General features: G+C 27.7%; 2 protein-coding genes and 1 long non-coding RNA gene across 3 annotated transcripts; 1 reads left to right on the top strand and 2 right to left on the bottom strand.

The window, feature by feature from the left end:
- Positions 1-409: 409 nt before the first annotated feature.
- On the bottom strand, positions 410-3515 carry LOC110626918 (pectinesterase). Its single transcript, XM_021773108.2, has 2 exons — positions 2307-3515; positions 410-1228 (listed from the first exon to the last, which is right to left on the bottom strand). The coding sequence occupies exons 1-2, from the start codon at positions 3358-3360 to the stop codon at positions 537-539; spliced, it is 1746 nt and encodes a 581-aa protein (XP_021628800.1). The 5' UTR covers positions 3361-3515; the 3' UTR covers positions 410-536.
- Positions 3516-14409: 10894 nt separating this feature from the next.
- Positions 14410-16658, top strand: LOC110627057. Its single transcript, XR_002489823.2, has 3 exons — positions 14410-15317; positions 15412-15519; positions 16146-16658. It is a non-coding gene; the product is annotated as an uncharacterized LOC110627057 (long non-coding RNA).
- On the bottom strand, positions 15957-16386 carry LOC110627056. The gene is made up of 2 exons (XM_021773283.2): positions 16133-16386; positions 15957-16048 (listed from the first exon to the last, which is right to left on the bottom strand). The coding sequence occupies exons 1-2, from the start codon at positions 16384-16386 to the stop codon at positions 16024-16026; spliced, it is 279 nt and encodes a 92-aa protein (XP_021628975.1). The 3' UTR covers positions 15957-16023.
- Positions 16659-17807: the final 1149 nt, after the last annotated feature.

The raw sequence follows: 17807 nt of genomic DNA, 5'->3' as shown, positions 1-17807 counted from the left end.
ACATTTCGAATTAAAACTAGATTGATTTAATTTAAAATATATAAATATTAAATTATTAAAACTGAATATTTGGTTCTATTTTAAAAATTAAGTTAAAATATTTTTTCAGAAACAAACTTATAAAGTAATTATTTTGTAAAAATATTTAAGCAATTTACAAATTAAGTTTGATAAATTTAGAAAATAAATTAAACACCCTTTTAATACAAAAAAAGAAATAAAGCTATAGTCAATTCTCCAATTCAAACAATTTAACTCCACCAATTAAGGCGTCTCCCTTTGCTTTCCATTACCATTTGAATGATCAAAACTGTGGGAATGGAATCATAATCCTAGAAGAAATTCTTCAAACGTTAGGATTTTTCTTTGATTTTTGTAAATTTCAATTAAATTGTAAATTGAATGGTAATTAATAATTTAGAAATCCCCGCATGCTCTTATTGATTAATCAAGAAAGCATACAAATGTAACACTCAAATCAAGCACTAGCTATAGCTGAAGCAATACATGATAACACAACTTTTTTTTTTTTTTTTTCATAAACCAAGAGAAAATGGGAAGGTGGTGGAACGCAGCCAACTGCCACCGGCAATGAACCTGCCAGGAGTAAACCCTTGAGCCTCAGTTGCACTAGTGATCACCTTGAAACCCCTCCATCTAACCCTCCTGGAAGTTCCAGCTCCAGCCCCACTGTTCTGATACTCTCCATAAAACAATGTGTTCAGTGCAAAATTCCCTTGCCACTCATGCCATCCAGCAGGGTTTATCACGTCACTGATGGTCGATTGCATTATCACAGTTCTTGAATACTCCTTCCATGGCCTTCCAAGATAAGTTGGGAAGCTGCCCTGGACAGGTCTCAGATCAGAAGTGGCACCAATTCTACACTTTTGAATTACAATGCCAGTGTTTTGATTTGGGTCAGTCCTGCCTTGGGCTGTCACCATATTTTTCTGGCCTGAATTGGGTCTACGAGCATGGATATCACAGTCTTGTAAAACAGCTGCTGAATTGCCAAAAATGAAATCAACTGTGCCTGCTATTAAGCAGTTTATGAAAAATTGACGATTGGAGTGGACATAGAGAGTGTCTTGGTATGCTAGCATATCACATTCGTAGAAAGCTGCAAGATCAGCCCCAACCCTTAGTGCCACTGCTTGGTGCTTGGAGGGACCAGCCGTGTTTTGGAAAGTCACACCCCTGGCTAAGAATCCTTGACCCACAACAGCTGCAGCCACATGGAATAAAGGTTCATGTTAATCAATAACCAGCCACCAAACTTACGTTTAAATCGAGGAAATTAACAGGATTAGCCACAACCCAAAATAGGATGAAGGAGCACTAATAGCTGAAGGCTCTATTCGGCATAAAATTCAAAACTAAGTTAAAATAATAACCATTTACAATTAAAAAATTTAATATTCTCGAAAAAAATAGACAATAACAGAGGAGAGAAGAAAGAAGGAAGCATCCCACTTGGAGATAGGACACTGAATAATAGCTGCTGGGCTGTAAAGCACGATTTGGATAGAATATATATAAGGACAGAAAATGACACTTCAAAGCATAAATTTAGTTTTGAATTTTCTAAAGTATTCGACAAGGAAACTGATCTATAGAAAAAGTAGTAACGTCCTACCAAATCTTTAGCAGTGTTATTTAGATTTTATTTGCTAAAATATTAATTAGAGTTAGATATGCAGATGTTATAATCAAAATAAGTAAAAGACAGATGAGCACAGAAAGTAATTAAGTGATGCATGCTATTTGATGGAGACTTAATAATTTCCTCTATGTGTAGTTGTGAAGATTTGATACTTAGACTTTGGGAATCAAACCATGTGATTTGCATATGTAAAAAAATGGATTAGCAGATTGTTTACGCAATTTCATTTGGCAGTTAGTGTGCAGTGTCACATCGGTGGTCCATGCAGCCAGAAAATCATGGTTTGCATTGCATCAACTGCAAAGTGGCAAGTGGCAAGAACAACCAGGACTAGCTAGTTTGCACTAGCCACGGTTCTAGTGGGATTAAACTTTAGTTTCAATTCTATTTTATCAAGATCGATTTAGTCACAGTTCAATAAACTGAAAATTCATGCAGTTATGGAAAAAATATATATATTATAGAACATACTCTATTCTAGTTTGCACCAGCCACTTCTTGCTTTGACGATTTTTATCATTATTATTGAATTTGATATTAATATATTGATTTATTTAATAATTTTTTGGATGAGAGAATTGATGAAATAAACTAAATGGATAAGAAAAGAATAAAGAATGTGAGGGAAGAGCAGGGTTACCAACTGTGGCAGATTTGAAGGTTGTGCTCCCATCAACTACGTTCCTACTTCCTGTAATAATTGTTGTTTTCCTTCCATCTCCCAAAAACATTAGGTTTGTCTTGCTCTTTGGGACTTCCACATTTTCTCTGTAAACTCCTGCTTTTATTCTTATAATGTATCTCTTGCTGCTTTTAGTAGGAGCTGCAGCTACTGCAGCTGATACTGTCCTATAATTCCCACTTCCATCAGCTGCCACCACCACGTTGGGAGTCACTGATGACGACTGCAACAGTCTCCTGTCTGCCACCGACAACCAACCTGGCCACCCACTTTCTTCATCTTTCTCCTCCTTGAGTTTCCTGTTTGTAGTACTGGTGGCTAACTTAAGCTCATTGATAATGTCTGTGTCAGTCATGTTCTTGATCATTGCAAGGGCATTACTGCACATACGCTTAACATGAACTTGACCAGCCAAAAGAGCTTTTCTCACTTCCTTATCTGCTTTCTCATGAGAGAACCCATCCAAACATGTTTCTTGGTTGGTGATTGCTGCACTCATCAGAGTCTTAAGATCATCTGCGTGTTGAGACAGAGATTTCTTGCTGGGATATTCTTTAAGATCCTCCAAGACCTCGTGTAGCTCATCGAGAGTCTCATCTATAGTCTCCAAACAATCATGGAGAGCAATCTTTTCCCTCTTTGTGAGCTTCTTTTTAGCTCTGAGCTTCTTTACCGTGAAGTAATTGTGCTGGACAGCTTCAGTTGTAATGTTCAAGGACACTTCAATCACATCCTTTTGGGTAGCCAAGTTACTGGTGGCTCCAGGGACAGATACCACAGCTGAGAAGCACAAATCAGGGTATCTTGTGCTGCTACATGAGGATTTGAGGATGGCATGAGATTGTGAAGTATCATCTTCACTTTTCTTTACACCGGAGACAATGGCGACAATAGCTGCAACTAGGAGGAAAGAAGCAAAGAGAGAAAGAAAGAGCTTCTTGTGTTTCTTGGAGAAAGAAATGAGCTTGCTGGTTTCTGGCATTCCAGTCAAGCTTTCTTTATCTTGGGCCATTCTATTATGGCTATAGGAATGTGTCTCTTGTTTATGCACTATAGATGGAGAAGGGAGGCCATATTTATAAAGAGGAAAACTTATTAGACGGTTCCATCCACCGACGTTATGTTTTTCTCGTGAAAAGAAAAGCTTAATCCACGGTGAATTAGATCAGGCAAATATTTCTCCATGAAGAGAATGAAGCAACGGCTTCGCTTGCTGTTTTGTCTTTTACTTTGTTTTCTCTTTAAATTTTTTTATTGGAATTTTTTCTCAAATTTCAATTACATTGAATTATTTATTCCATTGGCCACATGGATGGGGCTTTCTAATAATTTTATATTATTACTGTTATTATCACATTGGCTATATTTTATGTATTTAAAAAAAAAAATAGAAAAGGTTGCAGTATTGTTGTTGAGTTTCTCCTTTGGGAGAGTATCTGTGTACTGACTTTGCAAGTTGCAACTTGGGTTTGATGAATACTCAGAACTGTAAATAAAATACATAGATGTACAGAGGTAGAATGTCTTCATTTGCCTTTGCAACTTGCAATAGTATCATTGTTTTTTTTTTTTTTATTAATTTCTCGTAAAGAGGTTTTTTTTTCACACGTGATTTTCTTGATGGAAAAATAAAGGGAACAACATGGGGCAGCTAAAAAATATATATGACCAATTTTTTAAAACAATTAAGAGGGAAAAAATAAAGATGATTCGTCTGTTATTTTGCGAAATTTATTTGTAAAGGGTTAAGATAATTTTAACTTTTATTAATAATTACCCACGTTTACAATTACATTAATTAATTAATTAATTAATCAAAGCAATAAATAATTTGTAAAGGGTTAAGATAAAACCACATGAGCATCCAGCCATGTATGTATTTTTATCCCACTTGATAATTCATTACATAGTTGTCTACGTGATATGTCTTTCGGCGCAATCCACCATGCAACTTTGCATCTAACAGTTAAAAAAAAAAAAAAAAAAAAAAGGGGTTTCTGATCAAAATTTTCAAATGGCATGATGACAATTTTTTTTTTTTTTGGGTAAAAGTGTAATGATAATATATTTTTTGAGTAGTACAATGATATTTGAAAAGCAGCCCATATGGTCGGCTGCACTGTTTCAGACTGGAATGGTCAAATTAAGCACAAAATGTTAAAATCCCACACTCCGTTGTCCCGACCCCATAAATCAATCTTTCATGTTTCAACTCTGAAAATTCAAAAAACTAATTTAATTTTTAATTAATTATTCATATCACTCACTCACTGGATATTTAGTAATTTTTTTTCTTTTTTACGTATGATTATAATATTATCTGGCCAGCTTTTATGCATCACGATTAGATTTACTTTCTTTAAGTGATCATAAATATCCTACACCATGTCCTTTAGTTCTTGTTAATCATAAAATTTCTTAATAAATTTTTCTGGGAAGCATTTAGGAATTTCATCAGTCATTGAGAATAATTAAATGCTAATTTCTGTAACAAAGACTTTTGAATTTTAGTCACCATTATTCTAACAAAGTGATTGCAAAATAATTATTTGGATTATTAATCTCTTGGTCTACTAGACCATTACTTCATCTACTTAATTAGACTTAATATTCAGCTTGATATTTTAAAATATTTTTTACTTAAATACTTGATATTTTTTCAATGCTCTCTATATTTTATTTTCAATAAAGAAATTTGTTATGATTTTAATTAGGGCTTATTTGATTTAAATTGATTACTGTCACATGAGACATATTGATATCTCCACCAGTCACAGTTTTAGATTTTAGCAATTGTTCGGAACCGTGCGGCACTTGATTGAATACCTTCAAACCTAGTCAGCTTTCAGATCACTCGATATTTTGTGAATATGAATAATTTAGTGAGTCAAGATTATAAAAGTGAACAACGAAACCAACAGATAGCATTCAATCGAAAACTTTACAGTAAGCATAAAAAATAAGAATTAAATAGGAGAATTCATTAATAGGCCACTTATTTTATTTTATGGGCAAAATAGTAATTATATATTATTATCGATACAATAGTTTGTAGACAGGGAAACGATGTACAAGGGGTGAAGGCACAACTCAGGATTTCCGTAGACCTGTGGTAGCCAAGGGTGGTTGACTAGTCACTCCCTCTTAAAGAGCCTTAGAAACAATTAGACTTGTGGCAAGAGAAGATATCAACATATTTCATAGACACCCTCGCTGAGCCACTAGCACTCGGACTAAAATCGAGCTCTGATAGAGGAATCAGGTCCAAAATCCATCAGAGTCCATTATGCAACCTGACCCATCAGCACACCGTCTAACCTGCGATTGAAGTAGACCGGGTTAATTTAGTGCTCGGATTCATCAAAGAGGAATTCAGCTCATCTAACGTGACAGGTAGTAGGAAAGCAAGTCCAGTTATACCGCGACTCTATCAGCATGAGCGCCATAAGGAAATTAAATAGTTATCTGATGACAATGGACAGGCAGGTACACCCGTACGTACGACTCTGTGTGACAGTAATAAGTGGCACTATAACAGGGTAGCGGTTATGCGTCACTCGAAAATAAGAAAAAAAAAAATAAAAGAGAGAAGTGTGACCCATTCAGACTAAATTTTTTTATACATACATAAATTCTATTTTTTTTTTAATCTTAAATTATAAATTACTTTTTAAGAAGTAATTTAACGGAGCAAAAGAAGTAACTTATTTCGTTTTTATTAAAGAAATAAATGCTTTCGACTTTCTAACAAGTTAAATAAAATTGTCAATCAAATAAGTATAACTTTAAAATTTTATGAAAACTTAAAATTATATAATTGAGTTATCTCGACCAAATAAGATCTTAATTTTTAATATCTTCATATTTTTTTATTTAACATTTGAGTTATTGGTGGTGTGTTTTTGTATTTAATAACTCTAGTTTAATTAGTTTTAACTTGATAAGTTTTTTAATTTTTGTTTAATAGTACATTGACATTTAAAAGGAAAAATAAAAGCTTCATATGTTGAAATAAACATGTAATTTATAATATTGTTTGTTTTGGTCCCCTAACTTTATATATATATATATATATATATATATATAGTTTTGCTCTTTATCTTCTCCCCTAAGAAAAATCAATTATATCTGGTTTTAAATTGGAAAAATTATATTTAGTACCAAAACATTTTTGGTTATTTTAATGACTTAGCCATATTGATGGGTTATTTTTATTTTTTGGATGGCCTTCAATAATTTATATGTTTTTTTATTCTGACCAGGCTGTACCATTGTTCTTTTGTTTATCTTTTGGGCCTACCCCACCCACTTGCAAGTGGCAACTTGTATTTTTTTTTTTCCTTTTTAAGGTAGCATATTTCTATTCCCCATGGATTTTTTTTTTAAATTATAATGATATTTATTTCTTGATAGATTTTTTTTTCTTTTTATCATAATACTAAATTTTATTATTAGGAAATTTTTATAATTATTGCAAACTAACAAAAAAATTATTTTTTGTAATAATCCAACTAATGATATTGCAACTTTTGATTTGAAATAAGTTAAAATAAAAAAATCTATTATATCATCTATTTTATTTGATTTTTTTTTTTAAAAAAAAAAGAGAATCATATTGAAAATTTAAAAAACTTGATAGGTCCATTTAGTAGGGTAGCAAACCCTTTGCCTTTGGGATTGGCTTGCTTTATTATTTTGTTTTAAAACTATAAAATTTTAAATTCAAATTATATATTTGAAAATAAATAAAAAAATTGAAAAGTAAGTTTATTTTGTTTTTATTGGTCCCATCCAAAACCAGAAAGGAGAAAGCACCAATTAAGCTGGAATATATCACTATTCAATATAATTTTAAATCCACATCAATTTAAAATAGAAATAATATATTTTTATAAAAATTTTAAATATTTTTATTAAAATATATAATTTAATTTTTATAAATAAAATAAATATTTTACTGTTAATATAAAACAAACAACAGACAATCCAACTATATTTATATCCCACTGATTGATCATAGTATTTAATTATTTAGAAATATCTTTATAAAGTGAAAAGTTAATCTTTAAATCTCTCAATTATGTAGATATGGAAAGGGTTTGGGAGAAGGAAATTTCCACGTGTTTGGTGTCTTATTGGACAGTCTCATTCACATGTTTTTTTTTTAATAAAAAGTATATATATTTAATGATATTTTAGGAGCAGCCCATGATTAGCTGCATTATTTCAAAACCGATCAATCACTTTCTTGTTTCTGTAATTTATTTTTCTTGAAAAAAAAATATTTATACAGTTGCATATTATTGATCACAATTATATTTCTAGGATGGTATTTTTCAAAACATTTTAATAATTTATTTAATTAACTAAATAATAAAAAATAACTTTTTTATCTCTTGATTTAAGCTTTTAAAATTAATTAGCTTTTATTTAACGTGCGTTATAGGTTTTATACTCGTTTTAATATTTATAATTTATTTTATAAATAATAAAAATTTAATTTTTATATAAAAATATAATTTAAATATATGAATAATAATTTTAAATTTTTTAATCATAAATAGTAAGTTTATATTAATTTTTAACTAAAACTAGTTTTATTGTAATAATTTAATTATTTCATCTTCTTTAACTTATATATATAATTTTGTGAATTTTATTATAATAGATAAAATAATTTCAATTAATTAATATTATTTATTAGCTTTAGATGATAAGATTATTTAAATTTTAAATTATAAATAATAATAAAGCTTTTAATTTTATTATAATTATTATTAAAAAAATTAAAAATTATAGATATTTAAGTGAAATAATTTTTAAATTATTAATTCACTAAAAAAATTAGTGATTTTATGTACTTCTTATTTAAATTTTTTTATTTTATTAATATTTTTAATATTCATTAATTAAATTTAACTTTTTATTTTAATTTCTACTTTAAATATATGAATTTAATATTTTAATAATTTTCTTAATATTTATTTAATATTTAAACATATTATTTTAAAATTATTTTTGTGGTATTTAAAATATTATCTTATAAATTCTAAGATTAATTTAAAATAATAAAATTATAATCTAATATATATTCTTGTTTAAAAAATTAATCTTATTATATTTTATATATCTTTTAAGATTTCCATAACTAATTAAAATTAATTTAAAAAATACAATTGTCATCTATTTTAAAAATTAAAATTAAAATAATAAAATTATCAGTTATTTAAATAATTAAATTAATTAATTTAAAAATTTAATGGTATGAAAAATTTTATTATTCTCTCTTTCCACTTTTATATATAGTATAAATAAATTATAAGAACTAGAAATTAGAGAAAGCTTATTAATAGCTAAAGTATTTATTTCAATGATAAAATTTTTATTTTTTTAAGGAATGACAAAGTTAAATATCAATTTTGTAATAGAATAAACTTTTTTTCTTTATTTAAAATTCTCACTTAGTGTCCAATACTCACATTTCACACTCAAATAATTTATTCTTTTTGAACTTTTAAAGGATTTAGGAACAATTTAATTTAATTAATTTTTTATTAATTATTTTATTTAAAACAAAATAGGTGAAATTTTTCAACTTAATTTTTATTTTAAAAAATAAATTAAAACTATAAATAATTTTAGAAGAATTTACTAATTTTTATGTAAAAATAAATAATTTCAAATAATACTATTCCTTTATTCGCATGATTTATTTTATATAACAAAATTAAATAAATTTTCTCAAAAAATATATATATAATTTCATTTCTGTTGAAGATGTAAAATTTATATGTTAAAAAAACTAAACTCTTTCCTTATAATAAAAAAATTGATAAAAATAATTAAATTAAATTTTTATAAAACTTTTATTTTAAATAAAAAGTATAATATTTTTTCAGATTACCATCGAATTACTAATTAATTATTGCTGATTATTAAAAAGTTATTTAGTAATATTTTATCTAACAAATTTTTTATTAGTATCACCAATAAATTTTAAAATACGTTAGTAAATTGGTAAAAAAATTAAAAAATTAAAAAATATTATTATTTATTTATAAATTATCAATAAATTATAATTTGATAATAAATTTGCTATTAATTAAAAAAATAAAGATTATAAGAATTTAAAATAATATTATTATTCATTTAATTCAGAAATATCAGTTATTATTATTGTTAAGTTTTTATTTTATGTCAAATATTTATTAGAAATATAAATAATAAGTAAAAAAATATATTTAATAAATAAAAAACGTAGATGATAAAATGAAGTGAGAAAAAATATAAAATGAGAGAAAATGATTAAAAAAAAAAGGAAAATGTGAAAAAGAAAGAGAATAATAGAATGAAAAAATTAGAGAAAATTATAGAGAAAATGTGGAGAAGAAAGAAAAAAAAATTATTAGAGAATAAATAAAAATGAGAGAAATTAATATAAATGGAAAATTATAAAGGAAAATAAATAAAATAATATAAGAAAAGAAAATATATAAATTAATATAAATGAAAATTATAGAAAAAATGAAGAAAATAGAGAATATGAAAGAAAATAATATAAAAAAAGAAAATATTAAAAAGGAAAATTATAGAGAAACACGAAGAAAGTAAGAGAATAAAAAAGAAAATGAGAGAAAAATGACAACGAAAGAAAGGAAAATTATTAAAAAAAGAATATTATGATGCAAGAAAGCCGAACGAAGGAAAGTAATTTAAAAAAGCAAGAAATAAGAAAAAAGTAAAGTAAAAAAATAGAATAAATGAAATAAAAAAAAAAAGGATGTAATAATAAAAAAGTAAAGCCCAAGTTTTTTGTCTTTAAGAATCCGCTGCTAAAGGGTATTTAGAAAAGGAACACATGAATTTTTATTTTCAATTTACCAATGAAGTTCTAATGGATTTAATTTATTGATAAATTTCAACTTTTTTTTTTAATTTAAAAAATTAGTGGTAAAATATGATATTTTGATACTGCTATCAATCTAGCAGTACCATATTTATAACAGTACGATGAGGAATTCATAAAAAAATATTTAAAATATGAAAGCAAATATTAAATATAAATAAAATTAAAACTCTAATATTTTATAATAAAGAAAATTATTTTTTAGTTCTTGAGATATAGCATAATTAATGGATTTGTCATTTTATTTTTAGAATCCAATACTTTCATTTCTGAGATTTAATTTCGTCAAAATTTATGGTCCCTCCGTAAAAACTTTATGTTAGGTTAATGATTTTCACCTGATCACAGGAAAGAGAATAAATATAATTCCAAAAATATCCTTATCGATAATAAAATGAAAAAAATATTATTTAGTTCCTATAGTATGGAAAAACTCGCTATTTAGTCCCTCAATTTTGAAAAATATATTAAAATATCCCTAATATTTTAAAAAGTCTACTAGTTAGTTTCTCTATTAATTTTATCACTAAATATTTTACTATTTAGTCCCTGTAGTTTAGAAAAAAAATTAATTAGTCCCTCAAATTATTAAAAAATTTACTAATTAGTCACTCCATGGAAATTTTAGATTTTTTTTATAATATTTAACGACTAAAATTAACGGAAAGACTAACTAGTAAATTTTTAAAATATCAGAGACATTTTAATGAATTTTTAAAATGGCGACCAGTGATCGACGACGAACAGCATCACAAAAAATATTTATATTGAATTTTAACTTTTTATTTTTAATAATTTAAATTTTATATATTTTAATTTTTATTATTTTTACTGAATTTAAAATTTAAATTTATTAAAATTTTTATTTGTTTATGAAAATTGAATTTGAGATTTTCTTTGTTAAATTTTGACGAAATTAAATTTTAGGAACTAAAATATTAAATTCAAAAAAATAAAAGGACAAATATGTTAATTATGTAATATTTTAGGGATAAAAATATATTTTTCTCTTCAATTCTTTGAGAGAGGGACCTATAAATTTATAAAAATTAAATTTTATGAACTAAAGTATTGGGTTCTAAAAAGGATAATTCGATCATTTTTTCTATTACTAACGGTATTTTTGACGGAAGGACCTCTAATTTTGATGAAATTAAATCTCAGACACGAAAATATTGAATTCTAAAAATAGAGAGATAAATATATTAATTATGTTATATTTCAAAGACTAAACAATAATTTTCTTTTTATAAAATATTATAAATTATAATAAAATCAATTTTACATGTAATAAATTGAAAGTTGACATGCTATTACAAGCACAGCACAAGTCTTTCCGGTCATAACAAAAAAAACTAAAACTTAACACAGCACACGTATATCCGGTCACAATAAAAAAACACTAAAACTTAATACTGCCATAGGTTGTTAGGTCCTAAATGTTGCTTTTATCTGTGCAGCACCAATTTGTTAATGGGTTTATTAATTTAAAATATAATTGATCGGCTACCGCAAATCATGGTTACAATAATGCACTCCAGCCAGATAAAATTTTATTTATTGATAGTTAATATATTTATCAAACTTAATATTTATAAATTTAATTTAATAGTAAGTGAATTTAAATAAATTTAAAATTTTTTAAATTCTACTCTCATAATGTTTAATTTTCAATTAAAAAAAAATATACTTACATCTAATTTTAAATAATTAAGATTATTTATGTTATTTTAATTATGATTATTTTCTATTTTTACTCTCACATTCTACAGATAAATATTATTACAAATATAATAATTAATTTTATTTAAAAAAATTATTATTATTATTATTATTAAATTCACAGCAATATTAGCTGGTATATTTATTTATTTATTTTTATTATAATAAAGTTTTATCGTGAATGACAATTATGTAATTTAAATCCATTTAAAAAAAATTATGTAATTTAAATGATAATTTGGAGATAAAAAAAATAAATCTAAAAAGGCAAATGTCAACTCTAAATTATGAAAAGGATTTTTCTTGTCACATCCAAATGATTTCCTCCAGTATACGACATTTATCATTATCCATGTTTTCTGTAGTTGTCCATTCCGCTCCCAAAATATAAGTAAATTATATGAAAAAGGTTAAATATATAATTTAGTCCACATCTTTTTATAAAAAAATATTTTATTTTTATTTTTATTATATATATTTTTTAATTTTTAATTATTAAATAATTTAATTTTTATAATATAATAGCACGTGAATATTATAAATTAATTGTAGAGATTAAATTGTTTTATTATTTAAAAATTTAAAAAGTAAATAAATAAATTATATATTTTATCTATGGAAAAACCTCAATTTCAAGCTCATTATTTATACTTGTAATTATATAATATTTTGCATTAATTTCCAAATATTTAATTTTATTTGTCTTTTCAAGTGAATTTCAACAGAAATTTTAATCAAGCATAAGGGTTATGTTTACAGACAAGTTGGCTTCATATTCCTAGAACCAAAATCATTAATGACTTTTCAAATTAATAATAAAATCCAAAGAAAAGAAGGTTCTTGATGTTCCCCGCATACTCAAGACTTTTGCTTTTGCTTTTGCTTTTGGAAAGGGCAATACACCAATAAGTTCCTCCTCCTTCTAATGTAATTTATTCATTTTGTTTTTTAAAAGGAGATATAGAGCCCTTATTTTATTAATTTAGGCCATAAAAATTTTAATCTATTAATATTCACTAAAAATTTAATAGTAACAAGAGACCATTGATAAATTTTTAAATTAAAATCATCACCAATACTTAAATTAATTAAACGATTCGCTACCGTATTTGTTTCCCTGTAAATTTTTATCATCTTGATTTTTCAACTTCTATTGATGAGATTACGATAATTTCTCCTTATAATGTAATATTCACGCACACTTCAAAAGGAATTTAAGCTTAAAAAATATAAAATTGACTAAAAACTCAATCTATCAAATCAAAATAAATAAAATTAAATCAGATTAATTTGATTTAAATTATTTTTTATTTAAATTTAATTTAATTTAATTTAATTTTAAATCGAACCAACTAAATATTTATTATTATTTTCGGTTCAAAAATGACTAACACTAATAAATTAAAGCTCGTTGGATAAGCATAAATTAATTTAAGCTATATACCAACTCTTTCTTGATGTAGCATAGAGTAAAGTAATGTTGTTTATTAAACATGACTTGTACATTTGTAGGTAAATTTTGTATAAAGTAAAATTCTTCCACTACCTTTAAAATTAAAGTTTACCTACGACAGTAAATTTGACATTTTTAATTAATTTTGCAACGCATCATGTCTCCAATGAAATGATTCGAGTTGGCCACAATTAGAAATTGCAAATTTAATCTTAATTAACATTAAATTAATTAAAAAAATGCATTAAGTATACTTTTTCTTATGTTCAAGTGGGTCCCAACAGGACCAATAACCCCAAAACAAATCCAATTGGGATTGCCTCAGGCCCAAAGTTCTAAGAGAATTAATGGGCCAATTCTTCATCAACAGATTAGACCCTCAGGCCAGTCATCTTGCTTCTTGCTGGTGGGGCTCTGTTGATTTGAATCCATGTTCGTTGAGGGGGAAGATTGGGGTGAGCATTCGGTCGGTTCGGTTCAAAACCGAACCGAACCGAATAAACCGAAAACCGAAATTTTAGATTTTATGAAAACCGAACCGAACCGATTTTGGTCAGAAACCGAATCGAACCGAACCGGTCTGATTCGGTTCGATTCGGTTCGGTTTGATCGGTTTCGATTTTTAATATTTTTTTAATTTTTTACACTTTATTTTTAGTATTTTAAAATTTAATTAAAATATTTTAATTTTAATATAATTTAATTTCTCTATATTATTGAAAAAACATATTATTATTCCTAATCGGTTCGGTTCGGTTTTTTCGGTTTTTTTCTGATCAAAACCGAACCGAACCGAAATAACCAAAATTTCTGAAATTTAAAACCGAACCGAACCGAAATGTATAAAAAACCGAACCAAATTTTCAAATCGGTTCGGTTCGGTCGGTTTTTTTCGGTTCGAACCGGATTCTGCTCACCGGTTCGGTCGGTTCGGTCGGTCGGTTTTTTTCGGTTCGTTGAAACTTGAAAGCTTCAATATCTTTTTGTTTTCATTATTTATGATAGAGAAGTCTATGCTTAAGAAGAATATGAATTCACATTACATTTTACTCTTATTTTAAACATTATTTTATCCCTGCCAGGTGATTGTTTCTGATCCTACTGAAATGATGTGCAATTGTTTATGGGTCCCGTGTTCTTCAAAGTCTTCTTTGTCTTTGCTGGGGAGTGCATTAGATTCTCCTATTTGGTTCAGATGGATCAATTTCCAAAAAGTAACTTAACACGGTTAAGAAGTAACTTAATTCCTAACAACAAAGGAAGAAAGCAACTAAGGGAGAAAGAACTATTACCTTTCCAGGAAGTCAAAAAAAAGGTCAAGCAAATAAATAAAATTTTGACACTTTTTTAAGAACTTGAAATTCCTTAATTAAGTTCATGGAGTAAAGCCATCGATAATTCTAGCAGAGGGACTCAACCTCAAGGAAACTCGGGAATGGTATAACCCAGTGCATATCAGCAGGGATTTCTCAGTTTATTCAAATTTCTTGTGTCTTAAATGTTGAAATTGCACACATGAAGACATTAAAACCCTGCAAGTTGATCAATATAGCAGTTTGGTTTTGCAGGTATGTTTGAACTCTTCCCTGTTAATCATATTTGTTATCTTATGCCACTTTTTACCAGGATGGGAGGAAAAGCATGAAGATTTTTTTTGGGGCATGAACATTGAGTTCTTACTAATTCCTTCTAGAACTTAAAGCTGGGACGTATGATCTGAGGAGCTAGTCTGGCTGATTGAAATTTCTCCTCATTTGTCAACTAATGTTTCTTATGCCTATAAATAAACCCTTTGCTCAATTATTTTGGGCAACTTTACCTTTTGAATGGGAAGTTCCTATCATTGTGTTCAAAAACACACTCTGTCTAAGGGAACTACTATTGACAGGTAAGCTAGACATTATTCTTTAAGCTTATTGTGACCCCTTATGATTGGGTCTTGTTTGGAATTGTATATTTATCTTGCTTTTGTTCCTGGATAGACAGAGGAAAAGAGCCTTATGATAATATTCTCTTGGCCTAAGTCCCCTCTCACTTTGCACAAGCAGTTATGGTGCAACAAATTGAATTTCCAATCTGGGCCAATGCAGGTATGGACAGTTTGGAAATCATTTTATTACTCCTGGCACGCTCACCATTTCTTGGTTAGAGTTGGGCTTTGGTAATTATGTTTTGTCTGAACTTTGTATGTCATGTATAAGTCTCAAAAAAGTTTCAAGTCTCAAAAACCAAGTTAAAAGGGACGATGCTGTGTATCATTTCACTGAACTTTAGTTTTGTAGAGTATGCATTCCAGGAATCACTATTCGCATATATTATCAATTAGCATAGAGGATACCTTTTTTTTTTTTTTCTATTTCTTTCTTGCTATTACATATCTTTGTCCTTTTTTCTAATGCGGAATTTATGGAACATAAGAAATTGAAAAAGAAAAAGGAAAAAAAAAAAGAAGAAAAAAAAGAACAATACACTACCTACACTAAGATTAGGCTATTAGCAAAGAGTATAGAAGAAAAAACGAAGTAAAGGACAAAAAGGGGAAGGAGAAAGGAAAATTGTTGCAAGAGATCTGAATCTACTGTATTGTAATTCCTTCAGTCATCTAATGGAGGTTTGTGCCTGGTACAAAAACATAGTATCTAGTTAATTAATGGAAACCTGCCAATGGTGGAAAGGCTTGAAACTGTTGACGCAAGAAGTTACTTGTTCTGTGTAGGATTGGAAGTGCTGGGAGGTATTTTTCTGAAGCTGGAATCAACTTGCTTGAATGGATTCTTCTCAGCCACTGGGATATCCCTGAAAGCTTGTGAAGTTGAAGCCATGAATGATGTTGAAGTGGAAGATGAAGATGCCTGAGGGATGGGACGACCCTCTGCTTGAGCCTTATTTGGCCAACCAGACAGAAAGATTGTAAGCAAAAGAGCAAGAGCAGCTAGGATTGTTGAGTATCGCTTCATATTTGATAATGTCCTGTGTGAGTATGAGCTGACCTGGAAGTTCTTGAACTGTTTTGAAGAGTGAAAACTGCTTATTGAGACAACTTAAATAGTTGGTGGTTTATGCTTAACCTGAAAGTTCAACAAAATTGTAAAAATCTGAATTGGGATCTGATGCCAGTGGGATCATGTGCTCTACTTTGACTACTACAATTTTGTGTCTGTGACCTCCTGATTTTGGATGACTGATGACAAACAAGTAGGAGAGACTGAGAGAGTCATGTGATTTATCACGTGATATTGTTATTATTTTCTTTTTGGGGAGTAGAGCTCAATGGGTTAGTATTATATTCTGCTAAGCCAGTTTTTCCAGAGGCAAGTCTTTGGATCCCATGAGCCCACAACAGCTTTGCCATCCTACTAACAGCCAGACTTGGCCTGCGGTTTTGACCCGATCGGTTCAGGATTTTGATTTAATTCAATATAGATTCTAACTGTTAGTAGTTTGATCCAGTTTAATTCAATCATGTTTTTACATCTGCAACAAAGTCTCTTTTTTTTTTTTTAAAAAAAAAAAAAAGATTTTAACTGAAACTAAACTGCTAATTTGGAGGAAGATTAGATAACTGAAACCGGACCCTTATATAAAGTTTAAGACCGATTTAAGCTGTTGTAAATTTAACTCAGACCAATCTTAATCCAGTTGATTTGAATCAACCCCTGACCAGTCTATTAACAGTTGTTACAAGCTGATGTTGGTTCAGCTTCAAATGGGCTTTAATATTCTGAATTAGAAGGCTGTTATACCATTAGACTATATTTAGTACACTATGTAATATAATATAATTAAAATTTTTTATTAAAATTTAATAAAATATTTAATTACAATATGTTATATTACCGCGAATCAAACGGTGCATTAAAACATTAAACAAAACGCTCATTAATGCATTTATCACCCCTTTAGTTTTTTTTGCATATCTCTACATAGAAACTGTCGATAGCTGAAAAATTCTATACTTATTTATCAAAATGGGTTTAATTATACATTAACACTTAATATGGATAATGTTAAGAACAAATCAGTCAAATTCTATATTTCTAAAGTTTGGATGTTTTGAAATTTAAAGAGAATAGAGTTCATAGGCGTATAACCTTAGTCTGAAAGATCACATATTTTTTTTTTTTTGTTTTAATTATTTCGTATGTACAAACATATCAACGTATTCATTTTTATCAGATGACCATTTAATTTCTCTTCAATGCGTTAGATAGCTGATTTAGAGATCCTAATAAATTTTAAACCTATTTATTTTTTCAGAATTTGATTTTAATCCGGTGCTAATATCCGATGGTCATCAAGTTCTAACACCCACCGAGAAAACAATTTATTAACTAAAATTTTAAAGAATATTTCAACCTCTCATGTAGAGAGAATAGAA

This window comes from Manihot esculenta, chromosome 11, assembly GCF_001659605.2.
Source record: "Manihot esculenta cultivar AM560-2 chromosome 11, M.esculenta_v8, whole genome shotgun sequence".
In the NCBI taxonomy this organism is placed as follows: Eukaryota; Viridiplantae; Streptophyta; class Magnoliopsida; order Malpighiales; family Euphorbiaceae; genus Manihot; species Manihot esculenta.
Note: the sequence above shows the minus strand (reverse complement) of the source record. Positions and strands in the feature narration are given on the sequence as shown.

Bases quoted from the DNA above. Each gene is read 5' to 3' on its own strand.
- LOC110626918 (XM_021773108.2), bottom strand. From the start codon at position 3,360: ATGGCCCAAGATAAAGAAAGCTTGACTGGAATGCCAGAAACCAGCAAG. The intron at 1,229-2,306 runs GTAACCCTGCTC...ATGTGGCTGCAG, and splicing joins CTTCAAATCTGCCACAGTTG to CTGTTGTGGGTCAAGGATTC.
- LOC110627056 (XM_021773283.2), bottom strand. From the start codon at position 16,386: ATGAAGCGATACTCAACAATCCTAGCTGCTCTTGCTCTTTTGCTTACA. The intron at 16,049-16,132 runs GTAACTTCTTGC...TTTTTGTACCAG, and splicing joins TCCAATCCTACACAGAACAA to GCACAAACCTCCATTAGATG.